This window comes from Neolamprologus brichardi, chromosome 10, assembly GCF_056152115.1.
Source record: "Neolamprologus brichardi isolate AB-2024 chromosome 10, ASM5615211v1, whole genome shotgun sequence".
In the NCBI taxonomy this organism is placed as follows: Eukaryota; Metazoa; Chordata; class Actinopteri; order Cichliformes; family Cichlidae; genus Neolamprologus; species Neolamprologus brichardi.
This window is the reverse complement of record NC_142113.1, coordinates 5,491,438-5,517,014: the sequence shown is the minus strand read 5'-3', so window position 1 is coordinate 5,517,014 and position 25,577 is coordinate 5,491,438. Positions and strand designations below refer to the sequence as shown.

Here is a 25,577-nt window from a genome sequence, read left to right as displayed (position 1 = left end):
TAACACTATAGTTGCTAAAGAAAGAGAATGTGCATTTATGTATTCAGGTACCTATGACTTGGACGTGCGTGCTGGCAGTGATGCTCGTGGCAACATTGGTGGCGACACACTCCCACTCCCCATGGTCCTCCTTTGTGAGTGACTTCAACTGTAAGCTGCCTCGGGGCAGAACATTGTGCTTGCTTTTACTGGGCTTCCCTACCTGCAATCCACCCGGAGCATGGAAAGATAGAGCCAGCCAATGCAAAAGATAAAGAAAACAGTGCATTGGCATGTGTCATACAAAATGTACACTTTAAAAAAACAAAAAAAAAAACCAACCAGTAGTTTAACAGCTACTAAAAAGCCCAACCTACCATCTGACATCTGCAACAATACAAAATGATAAAATGTGTGTTCAGTAAATGAGAGACAGAAACAATAGCTAATCATACAGTAGTCAGTAAGCAGGATTAAACACACCCCATGATTAAGAAAACAATTGAGAGAATCTAATATGTTCCCTGATTGCATTTTTTATAGACATCATTAAAATGTGATTAAAAATGCTACAATGACATACAGTACAGTGCAATTAAAACCGGAGCATCCACTACAGACAGTGGTTTTAGAAATGAAGGTTCCTCAGTGGAAAACAGTGAATGTGACAACAAGAAGCACCGACTAATGAGCTGCCTTACACATGAGATTCAGTGGACAGGCTGTGCACATGTAGGGAGGATGTATGATGTGCAAGGGGTTTTACCTTCCTCCATGTGATGTTGGGAAAAGGGTCTCCCTCTGCTTCACAGGGGATGACCAGTTCTCTTCCAGCCTCCTGCCTGTATACCCCTCCAGGAACCACTGAGAATTTGGGAGGGTCCTGCCCAGAAAGAAATTGAGAAGAGCTGTCTTCACTGAAGAGTACACATCAGTGAAGTTGCATTTAATCCTGGAGACAGTTGGATGCTTGTGCCCTTCGTATTCAGGGTGAGATTTATTGAACTGGGCAAATTAACATCATGTTGCAGTTGTCAAAAAAGTGGAAAGAGTGGGAAGGTTTATCTATATTATTCATTTAATCTGAAGCGTTCTAAATAGTTCCTGTATTTCAAATAAATAAAAAAAGCAAAAGATGCAAACTCAGCAGCCTGCAACAAGTGCTTTAAGGTGATACTGTGATACTGTGCAAAAGAGGTAACACCTCATATCCGATGAAACACCTGGCGACGCATAGCGTTTTTTTTAAAAGCCAAGAAATGTGCCGTATTTGATAGCTTGCTGCGAGACCTCACACCGTGCACATCTACTGCGGGTGGGTTGCCTGTTATCAGACCCGGAGTTAGCAACATCCCCCAAAAACCCGAAGAGGAGAGTCCTGGCCCCTAGCCCTGCCAGTGTAGCAGAAATGATGAGGATGATGATGCAGCAGCAGCCGTTCTTCTCTACGTGAGTAGCTTAATGTTGTTCGTGTGTAATTTACGTTGAGTAGGCTAACCACGTTATTACATTAATGCATGTAAGGTGAACTAGCAAACACCGTCATAGTTACATGCGGCTGTCTTCTTGTTTGATGGCAGATACTCCCTTCACCCTGGACAAAAAGGCTAAAATGACCAAAGAAAAAGTGGAAAACAGCTAAACATGAGAGGTTTTTGGACAAAGTTTGTGTTTTTTCCATTGTTTAAGCACTGCTTCCAGCCAAGAGTGATACCATATATGCCCCATAGCTGCAGAAAAGGCTAACATTGTTATCTTTTTACAAAAAAACAGCTGAACATGAGAGGTTTTTGGACAAAGTTTGTGTTCTCCATTCTTTAAGCACCGGTTTGAGCACCGTTTAAGCACCGGCACCGTTTCAAAAGTACCGGTTTGGCACCGGTATCGGATAAAACCTAAACGATACCCATCCCTAGTGCTGAGTATTCACATATGTGGCCTAAATATATGTACCTTTAGCACCAGGGGAGCAGGAGGCGACCATCCCATGGAACCCAGGGCATTGTAAGGCATGCAGGTATAGGTGCCAAGAGAGTCCTCCGTCACCTCTGCCACACGGATGCTCCCATCTTCCATTTGACTCCAACCAGGGTACTAAGGATGGAGAAATTGTGCTCAGCGGATAAGAAGGAGTAGACAGATTACCAGTGTGATGGTTGTCAGTAAATATGATTTAAAAAATCCTGAATCTCTTCTCTTGAGTAAGAAACAGAGAAGTGCACTTAATATGGAATCACAACAGCAGGAATGAAGCATTCATTTCCAGTCTAAAGTTAGGAAAAGTGGAAGAAAGGGACAAAAGCAGCAAAGCGCTGGCTCACCTTATCTATCCGCAGAGGGAGGCCATCTTTTTTCCACTTAACCAGCGTTACAGGGGGGTTGGCATCTACAGGACAGCGAATGAAGCCGGGCAGACCAATGGCTGCGTAGATGACTGATGGCATGTTTACCACACGGGCAGGATCTGGTAAAAAAAAAAAACACAAAGAGAGAATAACCCACATGCTAAACCATCACTTTGTGGCAGCGCAATGCCTGTTAGCTGTTCTAGTAGATGTGCAGAGAAACAGAGAGGGCGCTGTTCACAGAATGTGGGCTCATCATCAAAATAATTGAAATAATGACAAAATAAAATAAAATAAATAAATGAATCCAGTTATGTATATGAAGAACATCTGGTCTGGTGAATCCTGGTTATTGTCAGACACCTCTGCACCTTCATTATATTCAGAATCTAAAACTTTTCTTTTCCTAAAAAGTATTGTTTGGAAAATGAATGTCAGTACGATCGGCTATTTTCTGCTGTTTGATGTTTTCAGCTCCCCTGAGGCACATCTACTACACAATATTAATACTAATAACATGCTTTTACATGTCTTTGTTCCAATCTGTCAAAGCTTACATGTAGGGACGACATCACTGTTGACTTGAAATGACTTTAGATTCAGATGGATGCATTGGTTTCTGGTGATTAAATTACACAAAATCGCATCTTCCATGGAAATTGATTAGGCTGGACAAAATGTCAGACTGTACATGGAAATTACACGTTTACTATTCTGTCTGTTTGCTAATTCATCCATCACAAGTAGTTGATGACTTTGCTCTTCATAACACTGTCTGATGTGTAAAGGTACATTTTAGGAATTTGGGGAAATATGCTATGTTCGGTCCACGTCTTCCAAAGGTGAGAAAAATCATACTACCATCGCATCTGCCTCTGCTTAGTTACTATTTAGAAGCTACAGCTACAGCATATGGTTGAGATGTAGTCCCAAATGACAGCTCCTCCACTGTTTTATAGCTGTGACACTCAATGTACCATGCTTCTTGTCAAACTGATGATAATTTGAACCAAACATTTATAAACATAAAACCTGTTGCCACTGATTTTCGGTGCAGTTCTTATGTAATTTGACATACCTCAGCCTTTCCCTTTCTTAAGAATGGCTTCTTGACAGCAACCCTTCTCCTGAGACCGTTTCTGATGAGGTATCAGTAGCTGGATCAATGAAAGGGTCAGATGTAGCTCTTGGGGCATGTGTCAGGTCCTTGGTGGATTTTTTTATATTCTTAAGGACACTTTCAGACACTGTCCCTATGCTGTAGATTGACTGTTACTATCTTTGTGCTTCACTTGAGCAGTTTTCTTAAGGTTTTTAAGGACATGCCACACAGCATCTTTTTGGTGGAATAATACTATTTTATGATTGCCTTAACTTTGGCATTTCATGTAGATTTAGCTAAAAATATAGGAAGAAATTATGCATGTTTACATAAAAAAGTGCCTAAAAATTCAATTAAAAGTTAGATCTTTGATAGGTTGTTATGTGTAGATAGAAAACTAATATATTTATTGAATTAGTTGCGTTTTTTATCCTTAAATTATTCATAGGTCAGTTTTAAATGGCTTAACAAGCAAATAGACATTGCTCTGACAATGATCAGATGCAAGGACTGGGCTGAAAATGAGTGAAAAAATTGCCTGACTTCTCAGAGGTCAGGTACTTTGATACTAACCTAGATTTAAACAGTTAGTTTGAAGCCCCTGTTGGGCTGAATGAGGAATGGAGCTTCAATATTCTTTTCAGTGGTCACGGAAACATAAAAAAGTATCGAATTATAAGGCAACTTTGATCAATTCTAAAACAGTTTGGCAACCAAAGCAAGGTTTTACAAGCTTTTGTCACTTTACGCTAGATGTTTGCTACACACACACACACAGTATAAAAACATTACACCTTCATTAACGACTCAATTCAACATGATCGTCACTGCTCGTCTCGTCAGAGAACTGAACAAATTACATGCTAATTGTGATACAGGTGCCACCACATACCTGAAACAATCTTGAACCTCTGTGTTCAAGCAATAACATAACAGCATGTTAATATGTTCATTTTTCTTATAATGTATCCAGTAACTATAAATAGTCTCAAACCTTACCTAAATATTACTACGTAAGGTCCGAGTTGTTGTGATTTTCAAATGTATTTGTAGTCACAGTTAGTACAGACAAAATCAAATTCCTGTGACATCATGTGACACATAAACTACCTCATTCAATCATTCAGAGCGGCTTGGATTAGTTCAAGGTTATTTGATCGTCTCTACTTTAGCAGACATCCTTCCAGATTTCCCCTCTCAATTTTAACTCTCAAATAATAGGGATTTGCTATGATGAACAAGCTCAGCCTCTTGGTTTCTTTGGGACAGAAAGGATGACTGATGGAGGGAAAGGGAAGCAAAACTTATCCAATCTGGAATTGTAAAGGGGTGAGAATAGTGTAATGTCTGAATGAGGTCAGGGAGGAAAGCTTCACAGTAAGCACTGGGTGATAAGGAGGAGAGATGGTGCGAGTGGGAGGAGTGCTATCTGCAGAGCGATGGAGAGAAGGGCGAGTGAGGCTGAGCGTGGGAAAGAACACAGGTGAGAGAGGAAGAAAAAGAGACGTGTCACCAAAACAACTTTGTACTACAGTAGTTGTCCTCTAAAGTCCAAACCTCTGGCCGACCGTCATTCTGCCACAAAGAGCCCAGAGCAGCACAGCCACTGGCACCACAGTCAAGTTTCTAAATATAGATCTGAGACAGCCTATCGCTCACGACACGCTGGTTCCCACTACAAGATGCTCTGGGGGAAGTTATTCCCTGGCAAACGCTTCGGGGAGAAAGACACAGACAGCTGAGGAGAGAGATTTAAACCAAATAAGACATGAAAAAGAATAATGACATAAATAGGGAGAGTGGTTGAGGATTGATAGAGAGAGATAAAAAAGGAAGAGGTGAGAATAAGAGGAAAGAAAGAAAAGAGAGAGCCCTCTGCAGTCAAACAGAAAAGTGGTCCTACAGCAATGATGTAATCCCCTCTCCTCTCACTGCTCCCTCCCTCTTGTGACTGCTGTTGCCTACCTCTGTTCTCTCTCTCTCTCTCTCTCTCTCTCTCACACACACACACACACACACACACACACACACACACACACACACCACAATCTAACAAGGCGGGAGAGTGAGGGAATTCAAATTGTCTGTTGCCTTGACTACTGCCGATGGCCGGTCACCAGCAGACAAGGCCGAGTCCTGAGACATGCAAATAAAAGCCAGATGCTTTTATTTAGTGGCTCAAGCTGGGAGTGACTGATGGACTGATAGAGTGTTTTATGATGGGACAGCGAAATGAGGAGGCAGTAATAATCATGAAGATGGAGGAGGAAGAGACAGAGACGTGCTGGTGTGCATATGAATAAATATTCATAAATGGGTACAAATCAGAAGAAGTAGTGAGGGAAGAGAAGGGGAGGAAAGGGAGGATGTGGGCAGAAAGCAACCAGAAGCAAAATAAAACAGAAAAGTACATTTGAGAGGCAAAACCAGTGTTTGCAGGGGATTATATGTTTGGCTGGGAAGTGGAACAGAGTTAGGCGGGAGACTAGTCGAGTGTCCAAAGTGATTCCACGGTGCAGAGCATTTCAGTTGATTTCTGTTTCACAGCTGTGTCAGGTTTGACTCAAGCCCAGATGGACAGAAACTGGTGTCCCCTCTTAACAACGCACAGTGATGAGGAGTTGTAGGCAGCCCGTCTAGGGCTCATGTTAGTATTCGGCTTTGTCTTACCCACATCCTTAAATATGCGCACTTTACAAAACTGGAAGATTTTTTTTCCATGTGAATGCGCCAAATGGGGAAAATCTATTAAAAATTAAATCAAAGGCAATCACCTATCCTAAGTTTTTCTCAAACCTACATGGGTTACAATCAATCATGTGAATGTTACAGATGTTGAATTAAAAAAAAGAAGTTGAAGTTTTCTCACACTGCCTCTAATGCTCTATTATTATTACCTAAGTCTTTTTAGCATTTATTAATTTCTGGTGGTTTGATAGCAACTTTTATCAACTGACCAACCTGGAATGGATATGGACTCATGCTCATTGTTTGGCAATTTGGGGTCAGTGACGCTGAACAACGATAAAGTGAATCTTTCTTCATGGTGAATATTCAGGGCTGATGAAGCCAAACCAAAAACTGCAGTTCTTCTATTGAACCCCATGCTTCCAAGAAAAAATGATCAACTTAATAGCAGTAAAACACAGGTTTGGCCTCTATAAATAATTTACCCCTTCCTTACATCTCTACAGGTTTTTTCTAAATATTTATCCGTCCATCTAGATACTGTAGTTAGGAGTGTGGCCCCTGTGTTGGTGACCCCACAAAGGCCATTGGTCCCTCCATTTATTATAGTCAGCGCACTGGACTTCTGCACTGTCTTAGTGTTGTGCCTTTTTGGAGGGTTTTATGCTTTATTTTACTCTTTCCCCCACAGAACCACAGTTGTATATATTTACCAATTTAGTACCGAATGTAATCAATGTCATGATATAAAACATCCAAATATGTCCAAATATTTATCTAGCTTTTGAGGTGAAGCTGAAGAATTTGGAGGTCGTCCTACGTCCTATCGGATTTGCTTAGCAGATGGTACAGTGCTCCTTGGACTTGCCCATTGTTCTGAGTGTTGGTCAACCTAGTAAATGCTGTTAATCACTATAACTATTAGTTATATTCAAGTCATGATAATCAATAACAAGACGTTAATCAGCCAAAACTACATTTATATCATCACTTTTGCCTTTTCTTGTTCTCCTCTTCTTCATCTGACTCCACTATCACTGATCTCACCTCGCTCATCTCCTTCTCATTCTCTCCCTCTTTACCTCAGTGTTGGGAAGGTTACTTTTAAAATGTATTCCATTACAGATTACATGTCCCAAAATGTATTCTGTAACGTATTCCGTTACGTTACTCAATGAGAGTAACGTATTCTGAATACTTTGGATTACTTAATATATTATCATGCTGTTTACAACTACATGAATGTACTATTGCTGTGATTTATTACTGTTACTGAAGGTCCGCAGCTCCGAACCGTAGTAAAGGGACCTCTGGCTAATACGGTGGGTTCTGTGTCAGGCTCGTAGCTGAAAACTAGCTTTACTTTGTTGTCTGGGTCAACTTTGCTAGCGGGAGACAGAGAGAGGCGCTGAAAAGCTGCTCCAACGGAACTTATTGTTTTTGGAGGAAAACACAAACACGGTGTACAGTCGAGTCTTAATAGCTTACTTACAACTGGGCTCGTCAGGCGCTCTTCTTGGCTGCAGTGGTTATTATTATATTTACATGCTTCCAGCTCCCGTTTTTGCTCGATGACAGCTCGTACTTTTCCTTTTTCTCCCTCCCTCGCTCACAGACACATATCGGGTATGGCAGTCCATTCTCCCTGCAGCACGGACTACACTGCCTATGATGCTACATTCTTTAGAGCTATACCTGTAGCATTCTGCCTATTAGCTTAGCACAACAACAACAAAAAGGCCTCTCTCACCCAGGAAACACGCAGAGAGAGAGCGTCACCCTGTAACCATGGCAACCGTAACGCTGCCGCCTGGAACAACAGAACGTAGCTGTCAAACAAAACCCAAACAGTCCTGACCCGCCACAATATGAAACAGGGAAGTGCCGCCGTGTAATCCATTTATTTCAACAAAGTAACTGTACTCTAAATACCACCTTTTTAAACGGTAACTGTAACGGAATACAGTTACTCATATTTTGTATTTTAAATACGTAACGGAGGTACATGTATTCCGTTACTCCCCAACACTGCTTTACCTGAAGCCTCGTCTCCTGAACTGAACTGAAGCTCTAATGCAATCAAATGTACATAAACTCTGTCTTTTATTCCTGATTGGACATGTAATCCTTCTACTGTATCTGCGGAAAGCTGACAGCAAGCTGGTGATAAAAACAACATCTCATTATAAGCTCAGGCAGTATGGCGGTGTGGTGGTTGGCACTATTACCCCACAGCAAAAAGGTCCTGAGTTAGACTGGATGCTAGCTGGCCAGGGAGAGCATGCAGACTACTGTACACACAGAAAGGCTTCCTCCCACACCCCAAAAGCATGCAGTTAGAGGAGTTAGGTTAACTGCTGATTCTAAATTGCCCATAGGTGCCAGCATGGTGATACAGCGGATATCAAGGAAAATAATACTTTATTATAAATACACACTGAACCTGGGATCTGAATCATATTGACTGAAAGAGTTAAGACATGAAAGTCATTCAGTGTGTAAAATGTTTATTAAATGCAGTTGAAAGCTTCTGCAAAATGCAGAAAAAGTTGCAACAACCATCAAAAGCTGTGATGAAACTGTCTCTCATGGGTGCTGGCCCAGGAAAGGATAAGCAAGATTTCATCCTGCTGCAGAAATGTTCATTTAACAGCACCTCAGACTAGAGCACACACCACTGCTATGTAGAAAGTAAAAAAAAGAGAGAGACAGGGCACTCACATTGCACTGTTAGGTAGGCAGAGGCAGTCGGTGGTCGGCCCAGGCTGTTGCTTGGAGCACACGTGTATTTCCCAGCATCTTCTGGCTTGACGCGGGCAATTATTAGGGAGCCATCTATGAGAATACTGACTCTGCGCTTTAGGTCACTGTAAAGATGAAGAAACGGGAAATGATCAGTCAGCCATGCTTTATATGATATTAGGTCATCTGACTACAAAAGAGGGCTGGCATTTCACTATAATCCAGGTTCTGGTCCAACATAAGACTCAGTTAGAATAGAATAGAATAGAATAGAATAGAATAATCCTTTAATTGTCCCACAAGGGGAAATTTGGTTGTAACAGCAGCCAGAAAGACACATATACAAACAAACAGTACACAGGACACAGAACAGAAACATACACAATTTTTTTTCTTACACATCTACATTTAGGACAATAGTTACTATAAACAGAGTACTATACAGTTATTAAATTAAATAAAATTAACTACAGATAAGAGGCAAACCCAGGTTGTAGTGCGAATCGGTTGATTAAATTATTGCAGTTACAGCGCAGATGTAAACATCTATGATTGTTGGGAGCAGTGTTGATTGTACAGTCTGACAGCTGCAGGGAGGAAGGACCTGCGGAAACGCTCCTTCGTGCATCGAGGATGCAGCAGTCTGTCACTGAAGGAGCTCTGCAGTTCAGCAACATCTACATGCATGGGGTGGGAGACTCTGTCCATCAGAGATGTTATTTTGGCCACAGTCCTTCTGTCTCCCACCACCTGCACTGGGTCCAGGGTGCATCCCAGAACAGAGCTGGCCTTCCTGATGAGTTTATCCAACCTCTTCCTCTCAGCTGCTCCAACATACAACACTGTAAAAAATGACAGATGCCACCACAGAGTCATAGAAGGTCTTTAAAAGCGCTCCCTGGACTTCGAATGACCTCAGCCGCCTCAGCAGGTAGAGTCTGCTCTGACCCTTCCTGTAAAGTTCATCAGTGTTGTGGCTCCAGTCCAGTTTATTATTCAGGTGAACACCCAGGTACCTATAAGAGTCCACTATCTCAATATCCACTCCCTGGATGTTCATCGGTGTCAGTGTGGTGGGTCTGCGTCTCCGGAAGTCCGCCACCAACTCCTTGGTTTTCCTGGCGTTGATCAGCAGGTGGTCCTGCTGACACCAGTCTACAAAGTCCAGAGTCCACTGTTTGTACTCTGAGTCCTCCTCACCTGTGATGAGGCCGACTATGGCAGAGTCGTCAGAGAACTTCTGTAGGTGGCAGCGTGGGGAGTTGATGGAGAAGAGGGTGAAGAGGAACGGTGCCAGCACAGTTCCCTGTGGGGCCCACGTACTGTAGACCAGCATGTCAGAGACACAGCCCTGTGTCCTCACATATGTGGACGTTCTGTGAGGTAGTCCAGTGTCCACTGGGACATGTGGTGGTCCACTCCTGATAGCTCCAGCTTGTCTCTCAGAAGTCGTGGCTGCTGTAGTAGTTAGTCCACTGTAGCAATCTTCCACACTGAAGCTTTACACACCAGTTGCTGAACGTTTGTCAATGACATTATTGACAGATACACACATATGTTGGTCATTCATTGATGATATAAGACCCCTGTATTTAACCTCTATATTTAACTTGCTCTTTTTTGCTTATTTCCCAGCGGATATGTAACCTTGACTTGTGTGTAACATGTAGCTTGAGTCGTGATTCACAGCTGGCTGCAGAGGAACTATAAGTCTACAGGCTTCAAAGGTAGCTGGAAATCACAGGAGCATGTACTTCCCCATGCTTGTTACTTACTACCCTACAGCACAAAATGATTTAAGTGTGAGGTTGAGGGATTTATTGATGCCAGTACCACATCGTATATTTCAGACAAAAACTCTATAAACCCTTCAGTTTGTAACTCTGTGCCAGAAGGGAAGAGGAGGATCACAGAGGTCCGGGTTCATGCTTAGCTTAGCGTCAGACACAGTGCTGCAGATTTCTCAGCTGCCCCTTCATCCAACCATAATCCTTTTTGTCATTCAAAAGGTGTTTGGAGGTTGTTGTTTTTTTTCAATTCTCAGTTGTTTCGCTTCTATTAGACATTAAAGGTGGAAAAAAGAGGAGGGAGGAGAAAGAGAGAGTGGGAAAATACAGGATGTATCACAGTCCTGGGTTATTCTTAGGGGTGGGGGAAAAATGGATACTGTGTAGTATCGTGATATTTTGTTTGCTAATAATGTATCGATACAGGGACAGCAGAAATCGATACTTTGTTACAAAAAAGGTTTTTGTGCTCTGACTTCAGAGCATGTTGATCCTTTTTCTGAGCAAGAATCCTGACATTCCTTCACTGTCCAAATGTGTTTAACTTTTTTTGGCAGCAATAAACATGACAGTTTACTTATTTTAATTTAAGACATGTTTTATTTTAAGTTTAAAACTTTTTTATTTAATGTAAAATTATATTTTGTTTTAATTTACTTTCAAATTCTTCAGTTGCTGAAGGGGCTGCATAGTTTTCATAAACTGCATAGTTCAGAATAGCTATAATTGTACCAGATGGTTGATTCAGTTAAGTTGGACTAGACTGTAATACAAACCGTTCAGTTTGTCAACAATAAAACTGAAATGAGAGAAAGACTGAGTGTGAGACTTTGATATTAGATAAAATGAATATTGATAAAGTTTACCTTTATGTACAGAATCTGAATATTGCAAAATATTTAAAAAATTGCAATAATATCGTATCGTGCGTTAAGTATTGTGATAATATTGTATCGTGGGATGTATGGTGATTCCCACCTCTAGTTTTTCTCACCCAGCATTTTGAGTTTCTTGTCTTTTGGTTCTTTGAGTCTTTTTTATTTATTAAGTTCTCTGTGTATTTTATATTTCTTTGCCCAGTATGATTATATCTGGTGTTTATTTTTTAGATGTGTCCTTGATCCAACACAGCTGATTTAAATGGCTAAATGACCTCCTCAACATGTCTTGAAGTTCTCCAGAGGCCTGGTAATGAACTAATCATTTGATTCAGGTGTGCTGACCCAGGGGGATTTCTAAAACCTGCAGGACACTGACACTTGAGGCCTGGAGTTGGACACCCCTGTCCTACTCAGTCTGCGTTCTTCCTGCTTTGCTTTGATTGGCTGTATCCCAATTCAGGGTCTGCAGCCCTAAAGTACGCAGCCTCAACGATCCTCAAGGGCCACGTACTTAAAGACCGCTAAGGCCGGAAGTGCGAGGCTTGTGAAATGGGACGGTCTAGCCTCCGTTGCGCTGCCCAGGTTGCCTAGCAACCATGATACTAACAGCTTTGTTTGACAGAAATGAAGGAGAAAATCTTTTGTTCATTTGTTTGTTTGTTTCTACATGAGCTTTGATCATTCTCTGTCAGATTAAGGTCAGCTACTGAACGGCGTATATTTTAAAGTAAAGGCTTTAAAACCAAGTTAGTACAAACGTCACTAATGTCACATAACTTTGCCGACATGTGGCCAACAGTAATGTTTTAATGTTCTTCGTTATTAAACATTTGCACATAAATAAGTGACATAATATTCAGTACTTTTAAAAGTTTACTTTTCGGCGCCCCTCATCCGCTGTTTTTTTCAGCAAAATTATCCACACCCACCGCCGCGCTATGCATTCTGGGATATGTTAGGCCACGAAATCTACACCGCCGCATCCTTAAAATTCAGGGAAATGAAGGACGCATTTGAGGGCCGCATTTCGAGCAGCCTTCGAATTGGGACAGCCTTCGTCGCGGTGACGTAATCGGCCTTAAAATGCGGCCTTTAAGGCTGCAGACCCTGAATACAGCCATAGTCTCTCATCAGTGTGTGTTCTGTTTTGCTCTTCCCCGTTTCGTCAGTGTAATTAGTGCCAGCTGTGTTTCCTCTTGTATTTGGTGTCTGTGTCTTCCTATGCTCGTCGTCGCAATCTCCCTCACACTGTGTTCTGTTCATAGTTCGTTCCTAGGTTTTACAGTTCAGTTCTGTAATGCTGAGGTTTTTTGTGTTTAAATCTTGTCTGTGGGACTGTGTGTGGGTCCAATCCTGCCTTCCACACACAGTACATGACAGGATGGGACGGGAAAGAAACCAACAAGGTAGATTTAAATGTCATTCTGCTTTTGGTTATCCAACTTCTGGGCTATCTAGTACGCATAAAGCTTTTAAAGTAAAACTTGATATTGTATTTGTAAAAGCTCTTGTGTCCAAATTAAAAATGGAAACAAACATTTTTGCATGTCTTGTCATTTGATTCCAGAATACTTTGGTACACAGAGTTTATTCTTGTCAACTCAGTGACTGTAAGATATCATCACGCAAAACTGTGGCTAAACAAAACAGGCCCAAATCAACAATCTCCACCACCATGCTTACAGATAGTACCGATGTGCTGTGTGTAGTTTTCTTCTTGGCATTGTGTATTATTGCTGAACATCATTACTTTGGTCCTGCCTGTCAAAAGGAAATTGTTGCAGAAGTCTTATGGTTTGTACAGATTTGCAATACTCTTTTTTTTTTTAACCTGTAATGTTGTTTGTGACAAACACCATTAGAGAACACACCATCAGCTGCACTTGTCAATTTTTATATTTCTATTTCTAACAAGGATTTCTATGTAAATAAGAGTTTTTGTATTCATATTAGTTCAAATGTCTATTTTTTCCTATTCTGATTGCAAAGACTTGCAGAGAAAAGCTAAAAACCCATATTCTGACTGAATAAGGTTAGGGTACTATCAACAACAAATGAGGAGACTTGTTTTAGCCTTAACCTATAATTCCTCTGAAAAATAAGGAAGGCTCCACACTGTGATCAGGCTTTTAATGGTAATAGTACTGCCTTTACCCCTGTAAACTCTGTCTTCTTCTAAAACAGTGCACTAAAGCAGTTTTGATGTAATGTGATGCAAGTGGGAATGTGAATTATAAACCTGACTTAACTTCAAGCAATCTAAAATGAACCTTTAGCCACAGATACGTCTGTCTGTATACTCATGTAAGTTTTCTCATATACTTTTTTTCCTTTAACCTCCTAAGACCCGAACTCTTCCACGGCATGCATTTTTAATTTCTCTTTGATATTTGGGCATATTGAGGCCCGATGAATGTAAAAACAAAGAATTAGCAGATTTTTTTAAAACTTATTTTTGATTTATGAAAAATCAGATCCACATATGAGGATATTCGTTGAAAATTTTGATAGAACAGTAGCAGTATAATGTCCTCGTAAGTGGATATCAGGCCCTTGTAGAGCAAAATTTAGTATTTTGGTCTAAATAACTCAAAATGTGATGTCCACATATGTGGACGCCAGGTCCTAGGAGGTTAATGATCTGTACACGTAGTTATAGAAATAAATAAAAATATTTGCATGAGTCATGGGTGTCTTAAAACTAAAGCTGTTGGACATAAAATACAAACTTTTCTGAATTTCACAACAACGAATTTTTATGGTGTGAGAAGGCAGTTACAAAAATAAGTGCTGGAGCAGTATTATCTATCTATAATCTAATGCACCACAGGAAGTGACAATACTGTTAGAAAACAGCAGCGAGTTCAAAAGTTTAACGATGTGAAAGACAAGCGCTCAGCCTTCTCACAAGCTAAAATGCTGCTGGATTGTAAAACTTACTTCGTCATTGAAGCCTTGTTTAATTACAGGCACAAGGCACACTCGCCTCTGAGTAAATCTCTTAATAAATAATCAGTTTCATCAATTATTGAAGAATTCTGCTGCTATGTTATAAAAGCTGTCATGTACAAGCGTGACATGAGAAAACACTAGACTGTTGTTTTGGTAGTCATTCATTATTTATCCGCTGAGCATAGAGTAAGGGGTTTTAGTTCTGAAAGGCAAAGGTATCAAATATTTTCATGTCTAATGCCTAAAAACCTTAAACCTTCATGCTAGCTTTTGACCATCTATTACGTCTACCTTTTCATCTAACTTAGACACCTCCATACACAACTCTTGATGGCAGGTAGATGCACCTATGGCATGAATGTGAAAGTTCTGGATTCACAATATTTTCAGAAAACTTGACCTCTGACCTTGACTGTTAGCTCAAGGTCACTAAGTTTTAAACTCATCTGAGATTATATGCACCTATATTATGAATTTCAAAATTCTACATGGCCTACGATTTATTGTATTCACAAACTCGGCTATCCATGCTGCCCGCCTGCCCGGCAAGGTGACACAACGTTGGCCTTTTACGACTTAGAGGTGACAATGAGTCTGTTGCAAGTCAATTTAAGAAGTTATTGTGCTGAATATCACCACAAAAACAACACAGCACAGACTCTTATACTGTACAAGCAGGTGAGTGATAGAGCAAACAGTAATGAACCCGATCATAACTTTACTTCTTGAAGAAGACGTTGTCCTCTTCCCAGAACCATGTGTAGGTTAGGTTGCGAGGGTAGGCCTCTGCCTGGCAGGTGAAGAAGGCGTCCTGTGAGATGTTCACTGTAATGTTCTCCGGTGGTGATATAATAAACGGGGGGCCTGGTGGGAAACACACAGAATCAGTTAAACAAACACAAGACTAAATATTTTCATTGGCAGCTCTAATAAACATTTATCATATATAATATTTTGCTTGACAGGACATCTGTTTTTCTAGAATGAAATCTGACATTTAAAAGATGAAACAACAGAACCACTAATGCTGTGGTGCGGCTCACCGGATGCTCGTATTAAATATGCTTTCATTAGAAATTATTTAAGAATGAGAATTATTTATGGTAAATGGCCTGCATTTGTATAGCGCTTTACACTACATTCAGACATTCACCAATTCACACACTGGCAATGGCAAGCTACATTGTAGCCACAGCTGCCCTGGGGCACACTGACAGAGGCGAGCCTGCTGGACACTGGCGCCACCGGGCCCTCTGACCACCACCAGTAGGCAAACATGGGGTTAGTATCTTGCCCAAAGATATTTAGCATGCAGCCAGGAGGCAGCCTGGGATCGAACCACTGACCTTCTGATTAGTGGCTGACCTGCTCTGCCACCTGAGTAGGGCTGCCACGATTAGTCGACTAGTCACGATTACGTCGACTATCAAAATCGTCGACGACTGATTTAAAAGTCGACACGTCGTTTGAAGCTTTGTAAGATCACAAAAGACGCAGGAATAAGTAGCAGGATTTAAGAGTGTAATAACGGACTAAAACAGAAGATGGCAGCACTGCATGTACAAGGATGCCACGCTATCTATTTCCCTACTTTCATAAACCTCCAGAGTTTGTCTGACAGCACCATTCCCAGTTCCCCATTACACTTGCGTATCGTTAATCTTTTCTGTTCTGTGAATAAATCTTTTGAACCTCTTAACTGTGGTCTGAGTCTGCTGCCTGGTTCTGGTAAATGCAAAAATATGACAATTTGTTGTCTTGATGTTTGCTTAATTATCCAGGTAGATAAATCCCAAAAGGTTGATTCTGTTCATTCTGGACGTTCTCAGTGGGAGAAACATTTTAATGGTTGTTGATCAATGGTCATGACAATTCATATATTAATGATCAAGGAACTGACCTCACAGCCCTTTGTTCATTCAGTGGGTTGGTTTCGGTCATTATGCAAATGTAGTGTTTATAAGGTTGGGGAAACCTGCAGTCAGCTGAGACTGAAGAAGTCACTTGGATATGGTATGATTTCTTCGCTTTCCACGCTTGGTCCAGATGGAAAGAATCAACCTTTTGGGACGACAAGTTGTTACTTTTTGCAAAGTTAAATTAGACGATTTTGCTATTAAGAGTTAATTCTGTTGTGTGCATATGGCTGTATTTTACGGAGCCCCACAGGGGACATGGGAGAAAAAAAATTCAGACGGACTTTTGCGAGATCTCGCAAAACAAACTCGGGATCTCGCAAAACTTTTAGCTGCATTCTTCGGAGGCCGCCAGCTCGAATCTGACCGGGAGGTCGAGACACGATGTGCCGGGAAAGCGGTGTTCTTCCCGGCAGTAGTAGGTCTCGACCTCCCGTTAGCTTTGAGCTAGTGGGTGTCAGATCTCCGAAAACGTCGGAGCACTTTTGCAAATATGTGATGTCTTGTAAACCGAGCAGGTATCTGACGTTTACACAACTACATTCACACCTCAAAATATCTTAAAAGTGTATTTTGTGACCCAGAAAGAGTAATATTACAGCTAAGTAGCTGCCGCCATTGTTGGAATTCAACTTTTGCGAGATCTCGCAAAAGTTTTGCGAGATCCCGAGTTTGTTTTGCGAGATCTCGCAAAAGTCCGTCTTAATTTTTTTTTCTCCCATGTCCCCGCAAACCCCAAGTCACATGGGGACAAACTGTCCTCTTCTGAATTCTCACACCAGACAGTGAGAGAAACATTCATGCGACTCAATGAATTAGGCAGGTTCAATTTGTGACCAAAAGCAGTTCACCTTGTTCTGCTCCTCATGAAAATTAATTGGTGTGGCAGCAGCCGCAATGCATTTTCAAGGAAGCTACCAGTAAAATGTTGAAATTAATACAAACTAATTATGTGTCAACTCAAATCTGTACGCAGCTGACTTTTTAATGTCACGAGACCTTCATCAAGGACATTTCACATCTGAAAAATCCACTCCTGTCCACTGAATCGTGAGTTGTCATGCCGAAATGTAGAAATAGGCATGGTGTACTTTATGTAATGATGATTTAACATGTGCATCAGACACATTAAAGACTTAAGGATTGACCAAGGTTACAGTTACAGTTTTTTAACTGGTACTTAAAACCACAAAGCATGAATCATATATCATAGGTCTACAGAACAAATATTGATTATGTAGGATTTAGTTGGCATGCGCTGGCTTGGGGTCACATTGGGATATTTCTGGCCGTAGACTCTAATGCATGGCTTAACACCACCACCTCTACTCTGAATTCTTAATGTCACTGCAGACCTCAGAGCCATGTCACATACTTATTTTGCACTCAGTAAAGGATTATGAAAATTTATTGAGTGATCCTTGCTGTGCCAGATGGATCCTCGTTGCAAGCATGGATGTATTCACACTGCGATTTGCAATCATTTCCTCCCTCTGACCATAACCAGATCTATAATCACACTGTTTTATCTGCAAATACAGTATTTACCGCTTTCTGCTAGATAGTAGTAGTAGTGGGGTGGAGTAGGTAGTAGGATTTGTTATTTATTATTATGGGTCCTTAAAAATGTGACAATATTACTCAAAACAAGATATGATGTAAATGTAAAAAGTCTTAATGTAGAAGACCTCATTTAAATATGTCGACTTTGTCCGAAGTGACAAAAAGCTGAAGTCAACTGAATTGAATGCTGAAGAGAATTTTCTCTTTAAATAACTACATAGAGACAAAGAATTTACTAAAGGTTAATGGAGTAATGAAAAAAACCTGCCAGCAGTCCCACGTGAGCACCTTTATTTGCTGATGAGCCACAATACGCAGGGCTAATCATGTTCTTTATTCATAGACATAGTTTCCCAATGAACTGGAAATCTGTCACAAAGAATCAGAATAATGGAGTTTATTTTGTGTTTACGAGGGATTGTAAAACCTGCAGTAAAACTACTTCTTCATTAATGTCGTTATTATTATATACCTTACAATATGAAATGCCTCAAGGCGACTGTTCATGTGATTTGACGTTATAAAAATGAAACTGAATTGAATTATTTATTTTCTCTAGAAAAGAGAAGCTGACACATGAACCGACCTGCAGTTTGGCAGAATTACTTTACACACCATTATATTTAGTAAAACATGTATTTTTATTTCAGCTGAAAAATTATTCATGTATTATTTGTTATGAGTCTTTATGGTTACAAAGGTTAACTTCACATGCACTGTAAGGACTCTTTCAACCATTTCTATTGGATGTTTAAGCTTCAGCAGTATGAGCTATTGCTTGCTGGAAAATACTATTTATTGTTTATATATAACTTTACGTTTAGTAACACATTCATAGTATAATGCAGCATAATGCAATCATAATAATAGTAATAATTTCATTTGATAGGTGCGCTTTATATTGTAAAGCAGCAGTCCCCAACCCCCGGGCCTCGGACCGGTACTGGTCCGTGAGTCGTTTGGTACCGGGCCGCGAGAGTTGAGGCTCAGGTGTGAAATATCGTTATCGTTTTTATCGTTTACTCGGTTTTCCTGGGTCTTTTCACGTGTGTTATGAATAAATTTTCTTTTTTTCAGTACCGGTACTAGTTTTATTTTGTTGTATTTATCCGCGACACCTTAAAGGCCGGTCCATGAAAATATTGTCGGGCATAAACCGGTCCGTGGCGCAAAAAAGGTTGGAGACCGCTGATATAAAAGACTGAAAGGTTCAGCAAAGAGTACAGACAGTGGCTGACAGAGCTGAAGAAACAGAACAGTACCTTGCCAGCAAATTAACCCTTCTCTTTGAAATCCCTGTAATATGAAAACCCTAAAATCAACCTACTAATATTACACAGACCATCAAATACAGACAAAGGAGCCCCCACCCCACCCCAGCATCTACACTGTAACAGCTGCTTTGGAATAACCTTTGACTTTCTCCTAATGATGCACACACACACACACACACTTATGAATGAATTTCCACTTTGTTCATAACTTGGCTTCATTCAAGGATGGACTTTAAAGAATATCACCAACATGCGCACACACACGCAAACACACAGACACACTCAGAGCCAGTGTCGCAACTTAAAACTGCTAGTCTCATATGTTAGTTCTGATCTGTAGCCCACAGCCTGATCCTTTAACAGGCACAGCATTTCCATCTGCCAGGCCCTTAGCAGGACAACCACGATTAGGCCTGTGCTGGCTCACTGTGTTGTTGGCGTTTGAGTGGGGGTGTGTGAGTGAGTGTCTGTTTGTGTGGGTGCCAACACGCCCTATTTGGAACCAGCTGAGTGCTGGAGATTTGTTGGCACAGGAGTCTTTTAGCTGATCTGCTGCTCAGTGGCTTTCCAGGAGGGCTTCTATTAATCCATCTCTCCCATAAATTATACAGGATGGGTCAAACAACCGCTCGGCCCGTGTTTTGGTGCTTAGTCACATAGAGAAACGTGATCTCTGTGAACATTGTGCCTGCCTGTTTTGTGACAAATAAAAACTACTAACAACCACCATATGAAGTGAGAAAACCCATTTCATCCAACAGATTTGATGAACGCATGAAGTCAGTAAAAAATATTAAAAACAAGATAACATAATGTTGTCTGGGAGCCACTCATTTCCATCTGTGAAGTCACACTCAGAGGAGCTCATCTGAACAATTACAGAAGTCAGGGTCCTTTTCTGATGTTTTAGAAACCACTTGGATGACAGACCTTCATCAGTTAGCATATAATTGTTACTATTTCATACCATAAAATTTATTCAGGAACTAAAAATTCTATAAAAACCCATATATTCTGTTGTTCTGTTAGTCATAAGGGGTCATCACAGCAGATAGTTCTGCATATTGGATTTTGCAAACTTTTTATGCAGTCTGCCAATTCAGAAACTACGAATTCTATAAAGTTTAGAAAAGTCATTATAGATGTTCATTAAATGAACTTGAATGTCTATACAACCTTTCATGAGAAATACACAACAATTGTTGCAACGTAACCAGTGTTGGGAAGGTTACTTTTAAAATGTATTCCATTACAGAATACAGAATACATGCCCCAAAATGTATTCTGTAACGTATTGCGTTACGTTACTCAATGAGAGTAACGTATTCTGAATACTTTGGATTACTTAATATATTATCATGCTGTTTACAACTATGTGAATGTACTATTGCTGTGATTTATTACTGTTACTGAAGGTCCGCGGCTCCGAACTGTAGTAAAGGGACCTCTGGCTAATACGGTGGGTTCTGTGTCGGGCTCGTAGCTGAAAACTAGCTTTACTTTGTTGTCTGGGTCAACTTTGCTAGCAAGAGACAGAGAGAGGCGTTGAAAGGCTGCTCCAACAGAACTTATTGTTTTTGGAGGAAAACACGAACACGGTGTACAGTCGAGTCTTAATAGCTTACTTACAACTGGGCTCGTCAGGCACTCTTCTTGGCTGCAGTGGTTATTATTATATTTACAGGCTTCCAGCTCCCGTTTTTGCTCGATGACAGCTCGTACTTTTCCTTTTTCTCCCTCCCTCGCTCACAGACACATAACGTGTATGGCAGTCAATTCTCCCTGCAGCACGGACTACACTTCCCATGATGCTACATTCTTTAGAGCTATACCTGTAGCATTCTGCCTATTAGCTTAGCACAACAACAACAAAAAGCCGCTCTCTCACCCAGGAAACACAGAGAGAGAGAGAGCGTCATCCTGTAACCATGGCAACCGTAACGCTGCCGCCTGGAACAGCAGAACATAGCTGTCAAACAAAACCCAAACAGTCCTGACCCGCCACAATATGAAACAAGGAAGTACCGCCGTGTAATCCATTTATTTCAACAAAGTAACTGTATTCTAAATACCACATTTTTAAACGGTAACTGTAACGGAATACAGTTACTCATATTTTGTATTTTAAATACGTAACGGCGGTACATGTATTCCGTTACTCCCCAACACTGAATGTAACATAGTGCATTTGATAAAAAAGTCTCATGGTAACCAAGATCTAGTTTCTCATAGGGGCCCATGAGAAACGTATCAGTAATATCCTGTTCACTGTTCAATATTTGTGCTTTTTCTTTCTCCGTTTTTTTGTTCAGAGACACTAGATAATTTGTTACACAAAACCATCTGTGATCTTCGGGTCCAAAGTAGGACTGTCACAAGAACGTTGTATTGGTGAGAGCTGTGTCAATAATGCACAAATCATAATATCATAGTAACTGTGAAATAATTCTATTTGTATGTTTTGTACAGTTATGTTTACAGATGTCTGACCACACCTGTGCATCTATATGTTGATCTATAAGTCAAAAAAAGAAAAATAAACACCTTAAAGAAAGATTTGCATAAAGGTAGTAACATTCAGAATAAGTATGATGTTTTTTAACATTTTGGGGACCAGGTACATTAGCCTCTGACATCAGAAGTAGGAAATTAGAGTTCATCCAGGCCTTCATGCCTTTAGTTTAACAAGCTGATTTGGGTCATCTGGCCTCATAGATAAATAAGGATGCGTATCATCAGCATAACAATGAAAACATATGCAGTGATTTCTGTTAATACCTAAGGGTAATGTTAAATAAATGGTAAATGGCCTGTATTTGTATAGCGCTTTTACTAGTCCCGCCTAGGAACCCCAAAGCGCTTTACACACCCAGTCATCCACCCATTCACACACTGGTGGAGGCAAGCTACAGTTGTAGCCACAGCAGTAATATAATGTAAAAAGTATTGGTCCAACTATAGAACCCTGTGGAACTCCACGACTGGGTTTAGTATATGAAGAAGACACTTACATGCACAAATTTGAATCTTATCAGGTAGATACAATTCAAGCCACTGCAGCACAATTCATTTAATATCAACAGTGTGTTCTCTATAGTAAAATATTGGGATCAGTGACACTGAACATTCAGAGCACAGAGATGACTTCACCGTCAGAGGCTATAAGGGAACTAAGAGGTTAGTTTTAGTGACCATTTGACACAACCGGTTGTCATTACTGCCGATTTGAATTCCAGTCTTATCAAATCTATGCTATCCCTATCCAGCAGTTTCAGATATACTTTAGTGTCACTTCAATAGTCCCTGGAATACATTTTACTACAGTCGCTGGGGTCTCTAGTGGGGGAAAAATCAACTGGAAAGGTAAACGAGTTGTTGGTGTAGTAGGGCCTATGCCATCAACAGGTTACTCACAAGCCAAGTATACTGGCTCATATATAGGCTGTTAATGATATAGGTTTAGCTATGTGGGAAGTGAACTAGAACACCATGAAGCCAAGGCCTCCAGTAATATTATGAAGAATCCTGGAGTAGTTCAACATGCACAATAAGCAAATATGCAGGACTACCTCCATTTCTTTCCAACATATGGCTAAAAGTAGAAACATCATTTTTCAGAGTGATGCTGGAAAGCTAGTTTATGCATTTATTACTTTGAGACTGAACTAGTATAATTTCGTATTAGATTGTTCTAAAGGATCCCTGAAAACTCTTCAACTGACCCAGAATTCTGCAGCAAGAGAACCAATTGAGACATTGTAACTTCTGTTTAATTGTTTCTTGTTAAATCCAGAATTGGATGAAAACGCATACAAAATCTTTAATAATCAGTCATATCGTCACATCATCATAGTGCCTTATTATCCTAACAGAATACTTTGGCTTACTTGTTGTTCCCAGAGTTTTTAAAAGTAGAAGCAAAGCCTTCAGCATGAGGTCGCTCTACTGCAGAACCAGCTCCCAATTTGGATTAGAGAGGCACGCTCTCTCTACTTTTAAGATTAGGCTTAAAACCTTCCTTTTTGATAAAGCATATAGTTAGGGCTGGATCAGGTGAATCTGAATCCTCCTTTAGTTACTCTGCAATAGGTCTAGGCTGTTGGGGGCTTCCCATGTTGCAATAAGCATTTCTTCTTCACTCGTTTTCTTCACTCCCTGTGTGTTTATACACCTCTATTGCATGTAATAATTGTTCAACTCTGGTTCTCTCACCTATAGTTTGACTTTTGTCCCCTAGCCTCTCTTCTCCTTCCCTTCACCACCAACCAGTTGTGGTGGATGGCTGCCCCCTACTGAGCCTGTCTGGGATTTTTTTCCTTGCGACTATCGCCAAATACTTTGTTGGTGTGTCTTTCTTATATTGTGGGTAGAGATGGACCGATCCGATATTACGTATCGGTATCGGTCTGATACTGACCTAAATTACTGGATCGGATATCGGAGAGAAATAAAAAAAGTAATCCGATCCATTAAATATCAAAAAAAGCACCTCACAAAACTTGCAACACGGTGTAACTCGGCTCATAACCGTAGCACGCGGCAGCAGTGTGGTCACGTGATAGAGCGGCTGTGTGTATTTGTAGCCTCGCTACCAAACCAGCATTTCATCTCCGAGGAAGTTATCCCAGAGAGAAGTAAAGCAAGTGTGTAAGTTCATCTCTGAATGTCTGTAAAGCATTCCCACATTAAGCTTAACAACAGATATATGGAGCGACTGCCTCTCCTGCTGCTACTTCAATCATGAAACTGATCAATGATCAGCTGATCGGCTTTTCTGTTGCGAGTCCGTCTCTCTTGTTTGTTTTTGGCCCACTTTGCACCAGAAAGAGGAAACCAGCGGCTGAACAACAGCAGCACGTTTAACCTTGATAAGCTGTTGTTAGAGTTTATTTAATATTACTTTCTACACCAGGATCTTTTTCTACGTAGCTGACGGCTGGTAACTGTGCAGGGGCGGATTTAGCAAAGTTTAGCCAGGGGGGCCGATAGGGCATTAACAGGGAAAAGGGGGGCACAAAGACATACTTTTCTTTCTTATTCTCATTTAAAATGTCTAGCTTTTAATAAATAATTATCTGAATCTTACACCCCAAAGTTTTAATCTTATGTAAAATATATAGAAGTCCATTACTGTATATAGTAACTGTTAGGTCTAATATACCCTAGTAAGCTATACTACTTTTTCCTTTGGGAAGATACCATCTGTGCAGTCTGCAGTTCTGTTGTAGAAAGATGTTAAATCTATTTAATTATTCTTGAAAAATTATTTATTTCTGAGCATTTTTTTCCACACTGCATCAAATTAAGTTGATTACGTCAATTAAGCATCATGAGGTGGAAGGTGGGGGTGGGGGGTGGGGGTTCCCTATTTTTCTTTTTTTTTTCTTTTTTTTGCTGGGAGTTTGCAACCCTATTAGTTAGGTTGCTTAATATTGCTGCTAAGTGCTCTTTAAAATACCAGAATAGGGAGGATGGTGCAGGTTTAAGTTTATTAGATTGATCAGTGTTGCTGAACTATGAAATATTTTGGGTGCAGTGTATTTTTTACATACAGGTATAACAGAATAGCTTTAGTGTTGTTGTTTATTTAAACTTGAGCATGAACTTATACAAAATGCAGCAAGATATTTAAAAACAGTTTTATTGATTAAAAAACACTGTATCGGATTCATATCGGTATCGGCAGATATCCAAATTTATGATATCTGTATCGGACATAAAAAAGTGGTATCATGCCATCTCTAATTGTGGGTTGTGAATATAAATTGAAGTGAATTGAATGAATCTATTGAGAGGTCAATGAAAATGGTTCAATTAGAGATCAAGTTTCAATTTCCTCAGTTCAGTGGTGGTCAGATCATGTCCATTGAACTGTTGGGAAGTGATCTTTAACTTATATGACCTGGGATGCTGTGGTTAGAGTGTTATTATTTTTCCTCTTTGGTCAGACAAATCACCTCTGAAGTTGCTGCAAAGTCACACATTTAAAGGATATTTACTTTTCATTTCCAGAAGAAAAATACCAGCGACATTGAGAAGTGACGTGTGTATGATGGAAGACATCAGAGACAATTACTGATTCCTTTGGTAAATATGTGATGATTTTGTGGTGGAGCCTGGACTGAGATAGACGAATTGCTTTAGATACAGAAGTTGACATTTAATTTAGAGCATGAGTCAAAAAAAAGCATCCACTCATTTTTATTTCTTTATCTCAGCTCACATGCTCCTGATGTACCATGTACTTGTAAGACGTCCCTGAACTAATTTAAGCATCGTCTTTCTAGTCGCACTCCTAAACACACTGCTGCATCATACACTATTTAAATTCTACTCAGCCTGGTGTGT

The 25,577-nt window shown here is 40.4% G+C and overlaps 1 protein-coding gene across 2 annotated transcripts in view; it reads right to left on the bottom strand.

The window, feature by feature from the left end:
- The window catches only part of LOC102776043 (protein turtle homolog B-like), a 161,858-nt gene that overhangs the window by 58,211 nt on the left and 78,070 nt on the right, over nt 1–25,577 (bottom strand). For both annotated transcript variants that reach the window (XM_087847107.1, XM_087847106.1), the window contains exons 6-11: nt 15,199–15,340; nt 8,836–8,981; nt 2,301–2,443; nt 1,933–2,073; nt 746–862; nt 52–202 (exon numbers count right to left, since the gene is read on the bottom strand). In XM_087847107.1, the coding sequence (XP_087703233.1) occupies nt 52–202; nt 746–862; nt 1,933–2,073; nt 2,301–2,443; nt 8,836–8,981; nt 15,199–15,340 (840 nt within the window). The remainder of the gene's footprint in view (nt 1–51; nt 203–745; nt 863–1,932; nt 2,074–2,300; nt 2,444–8,835; nt 8,982–15,198; nt 15,341–25,577) is intronic.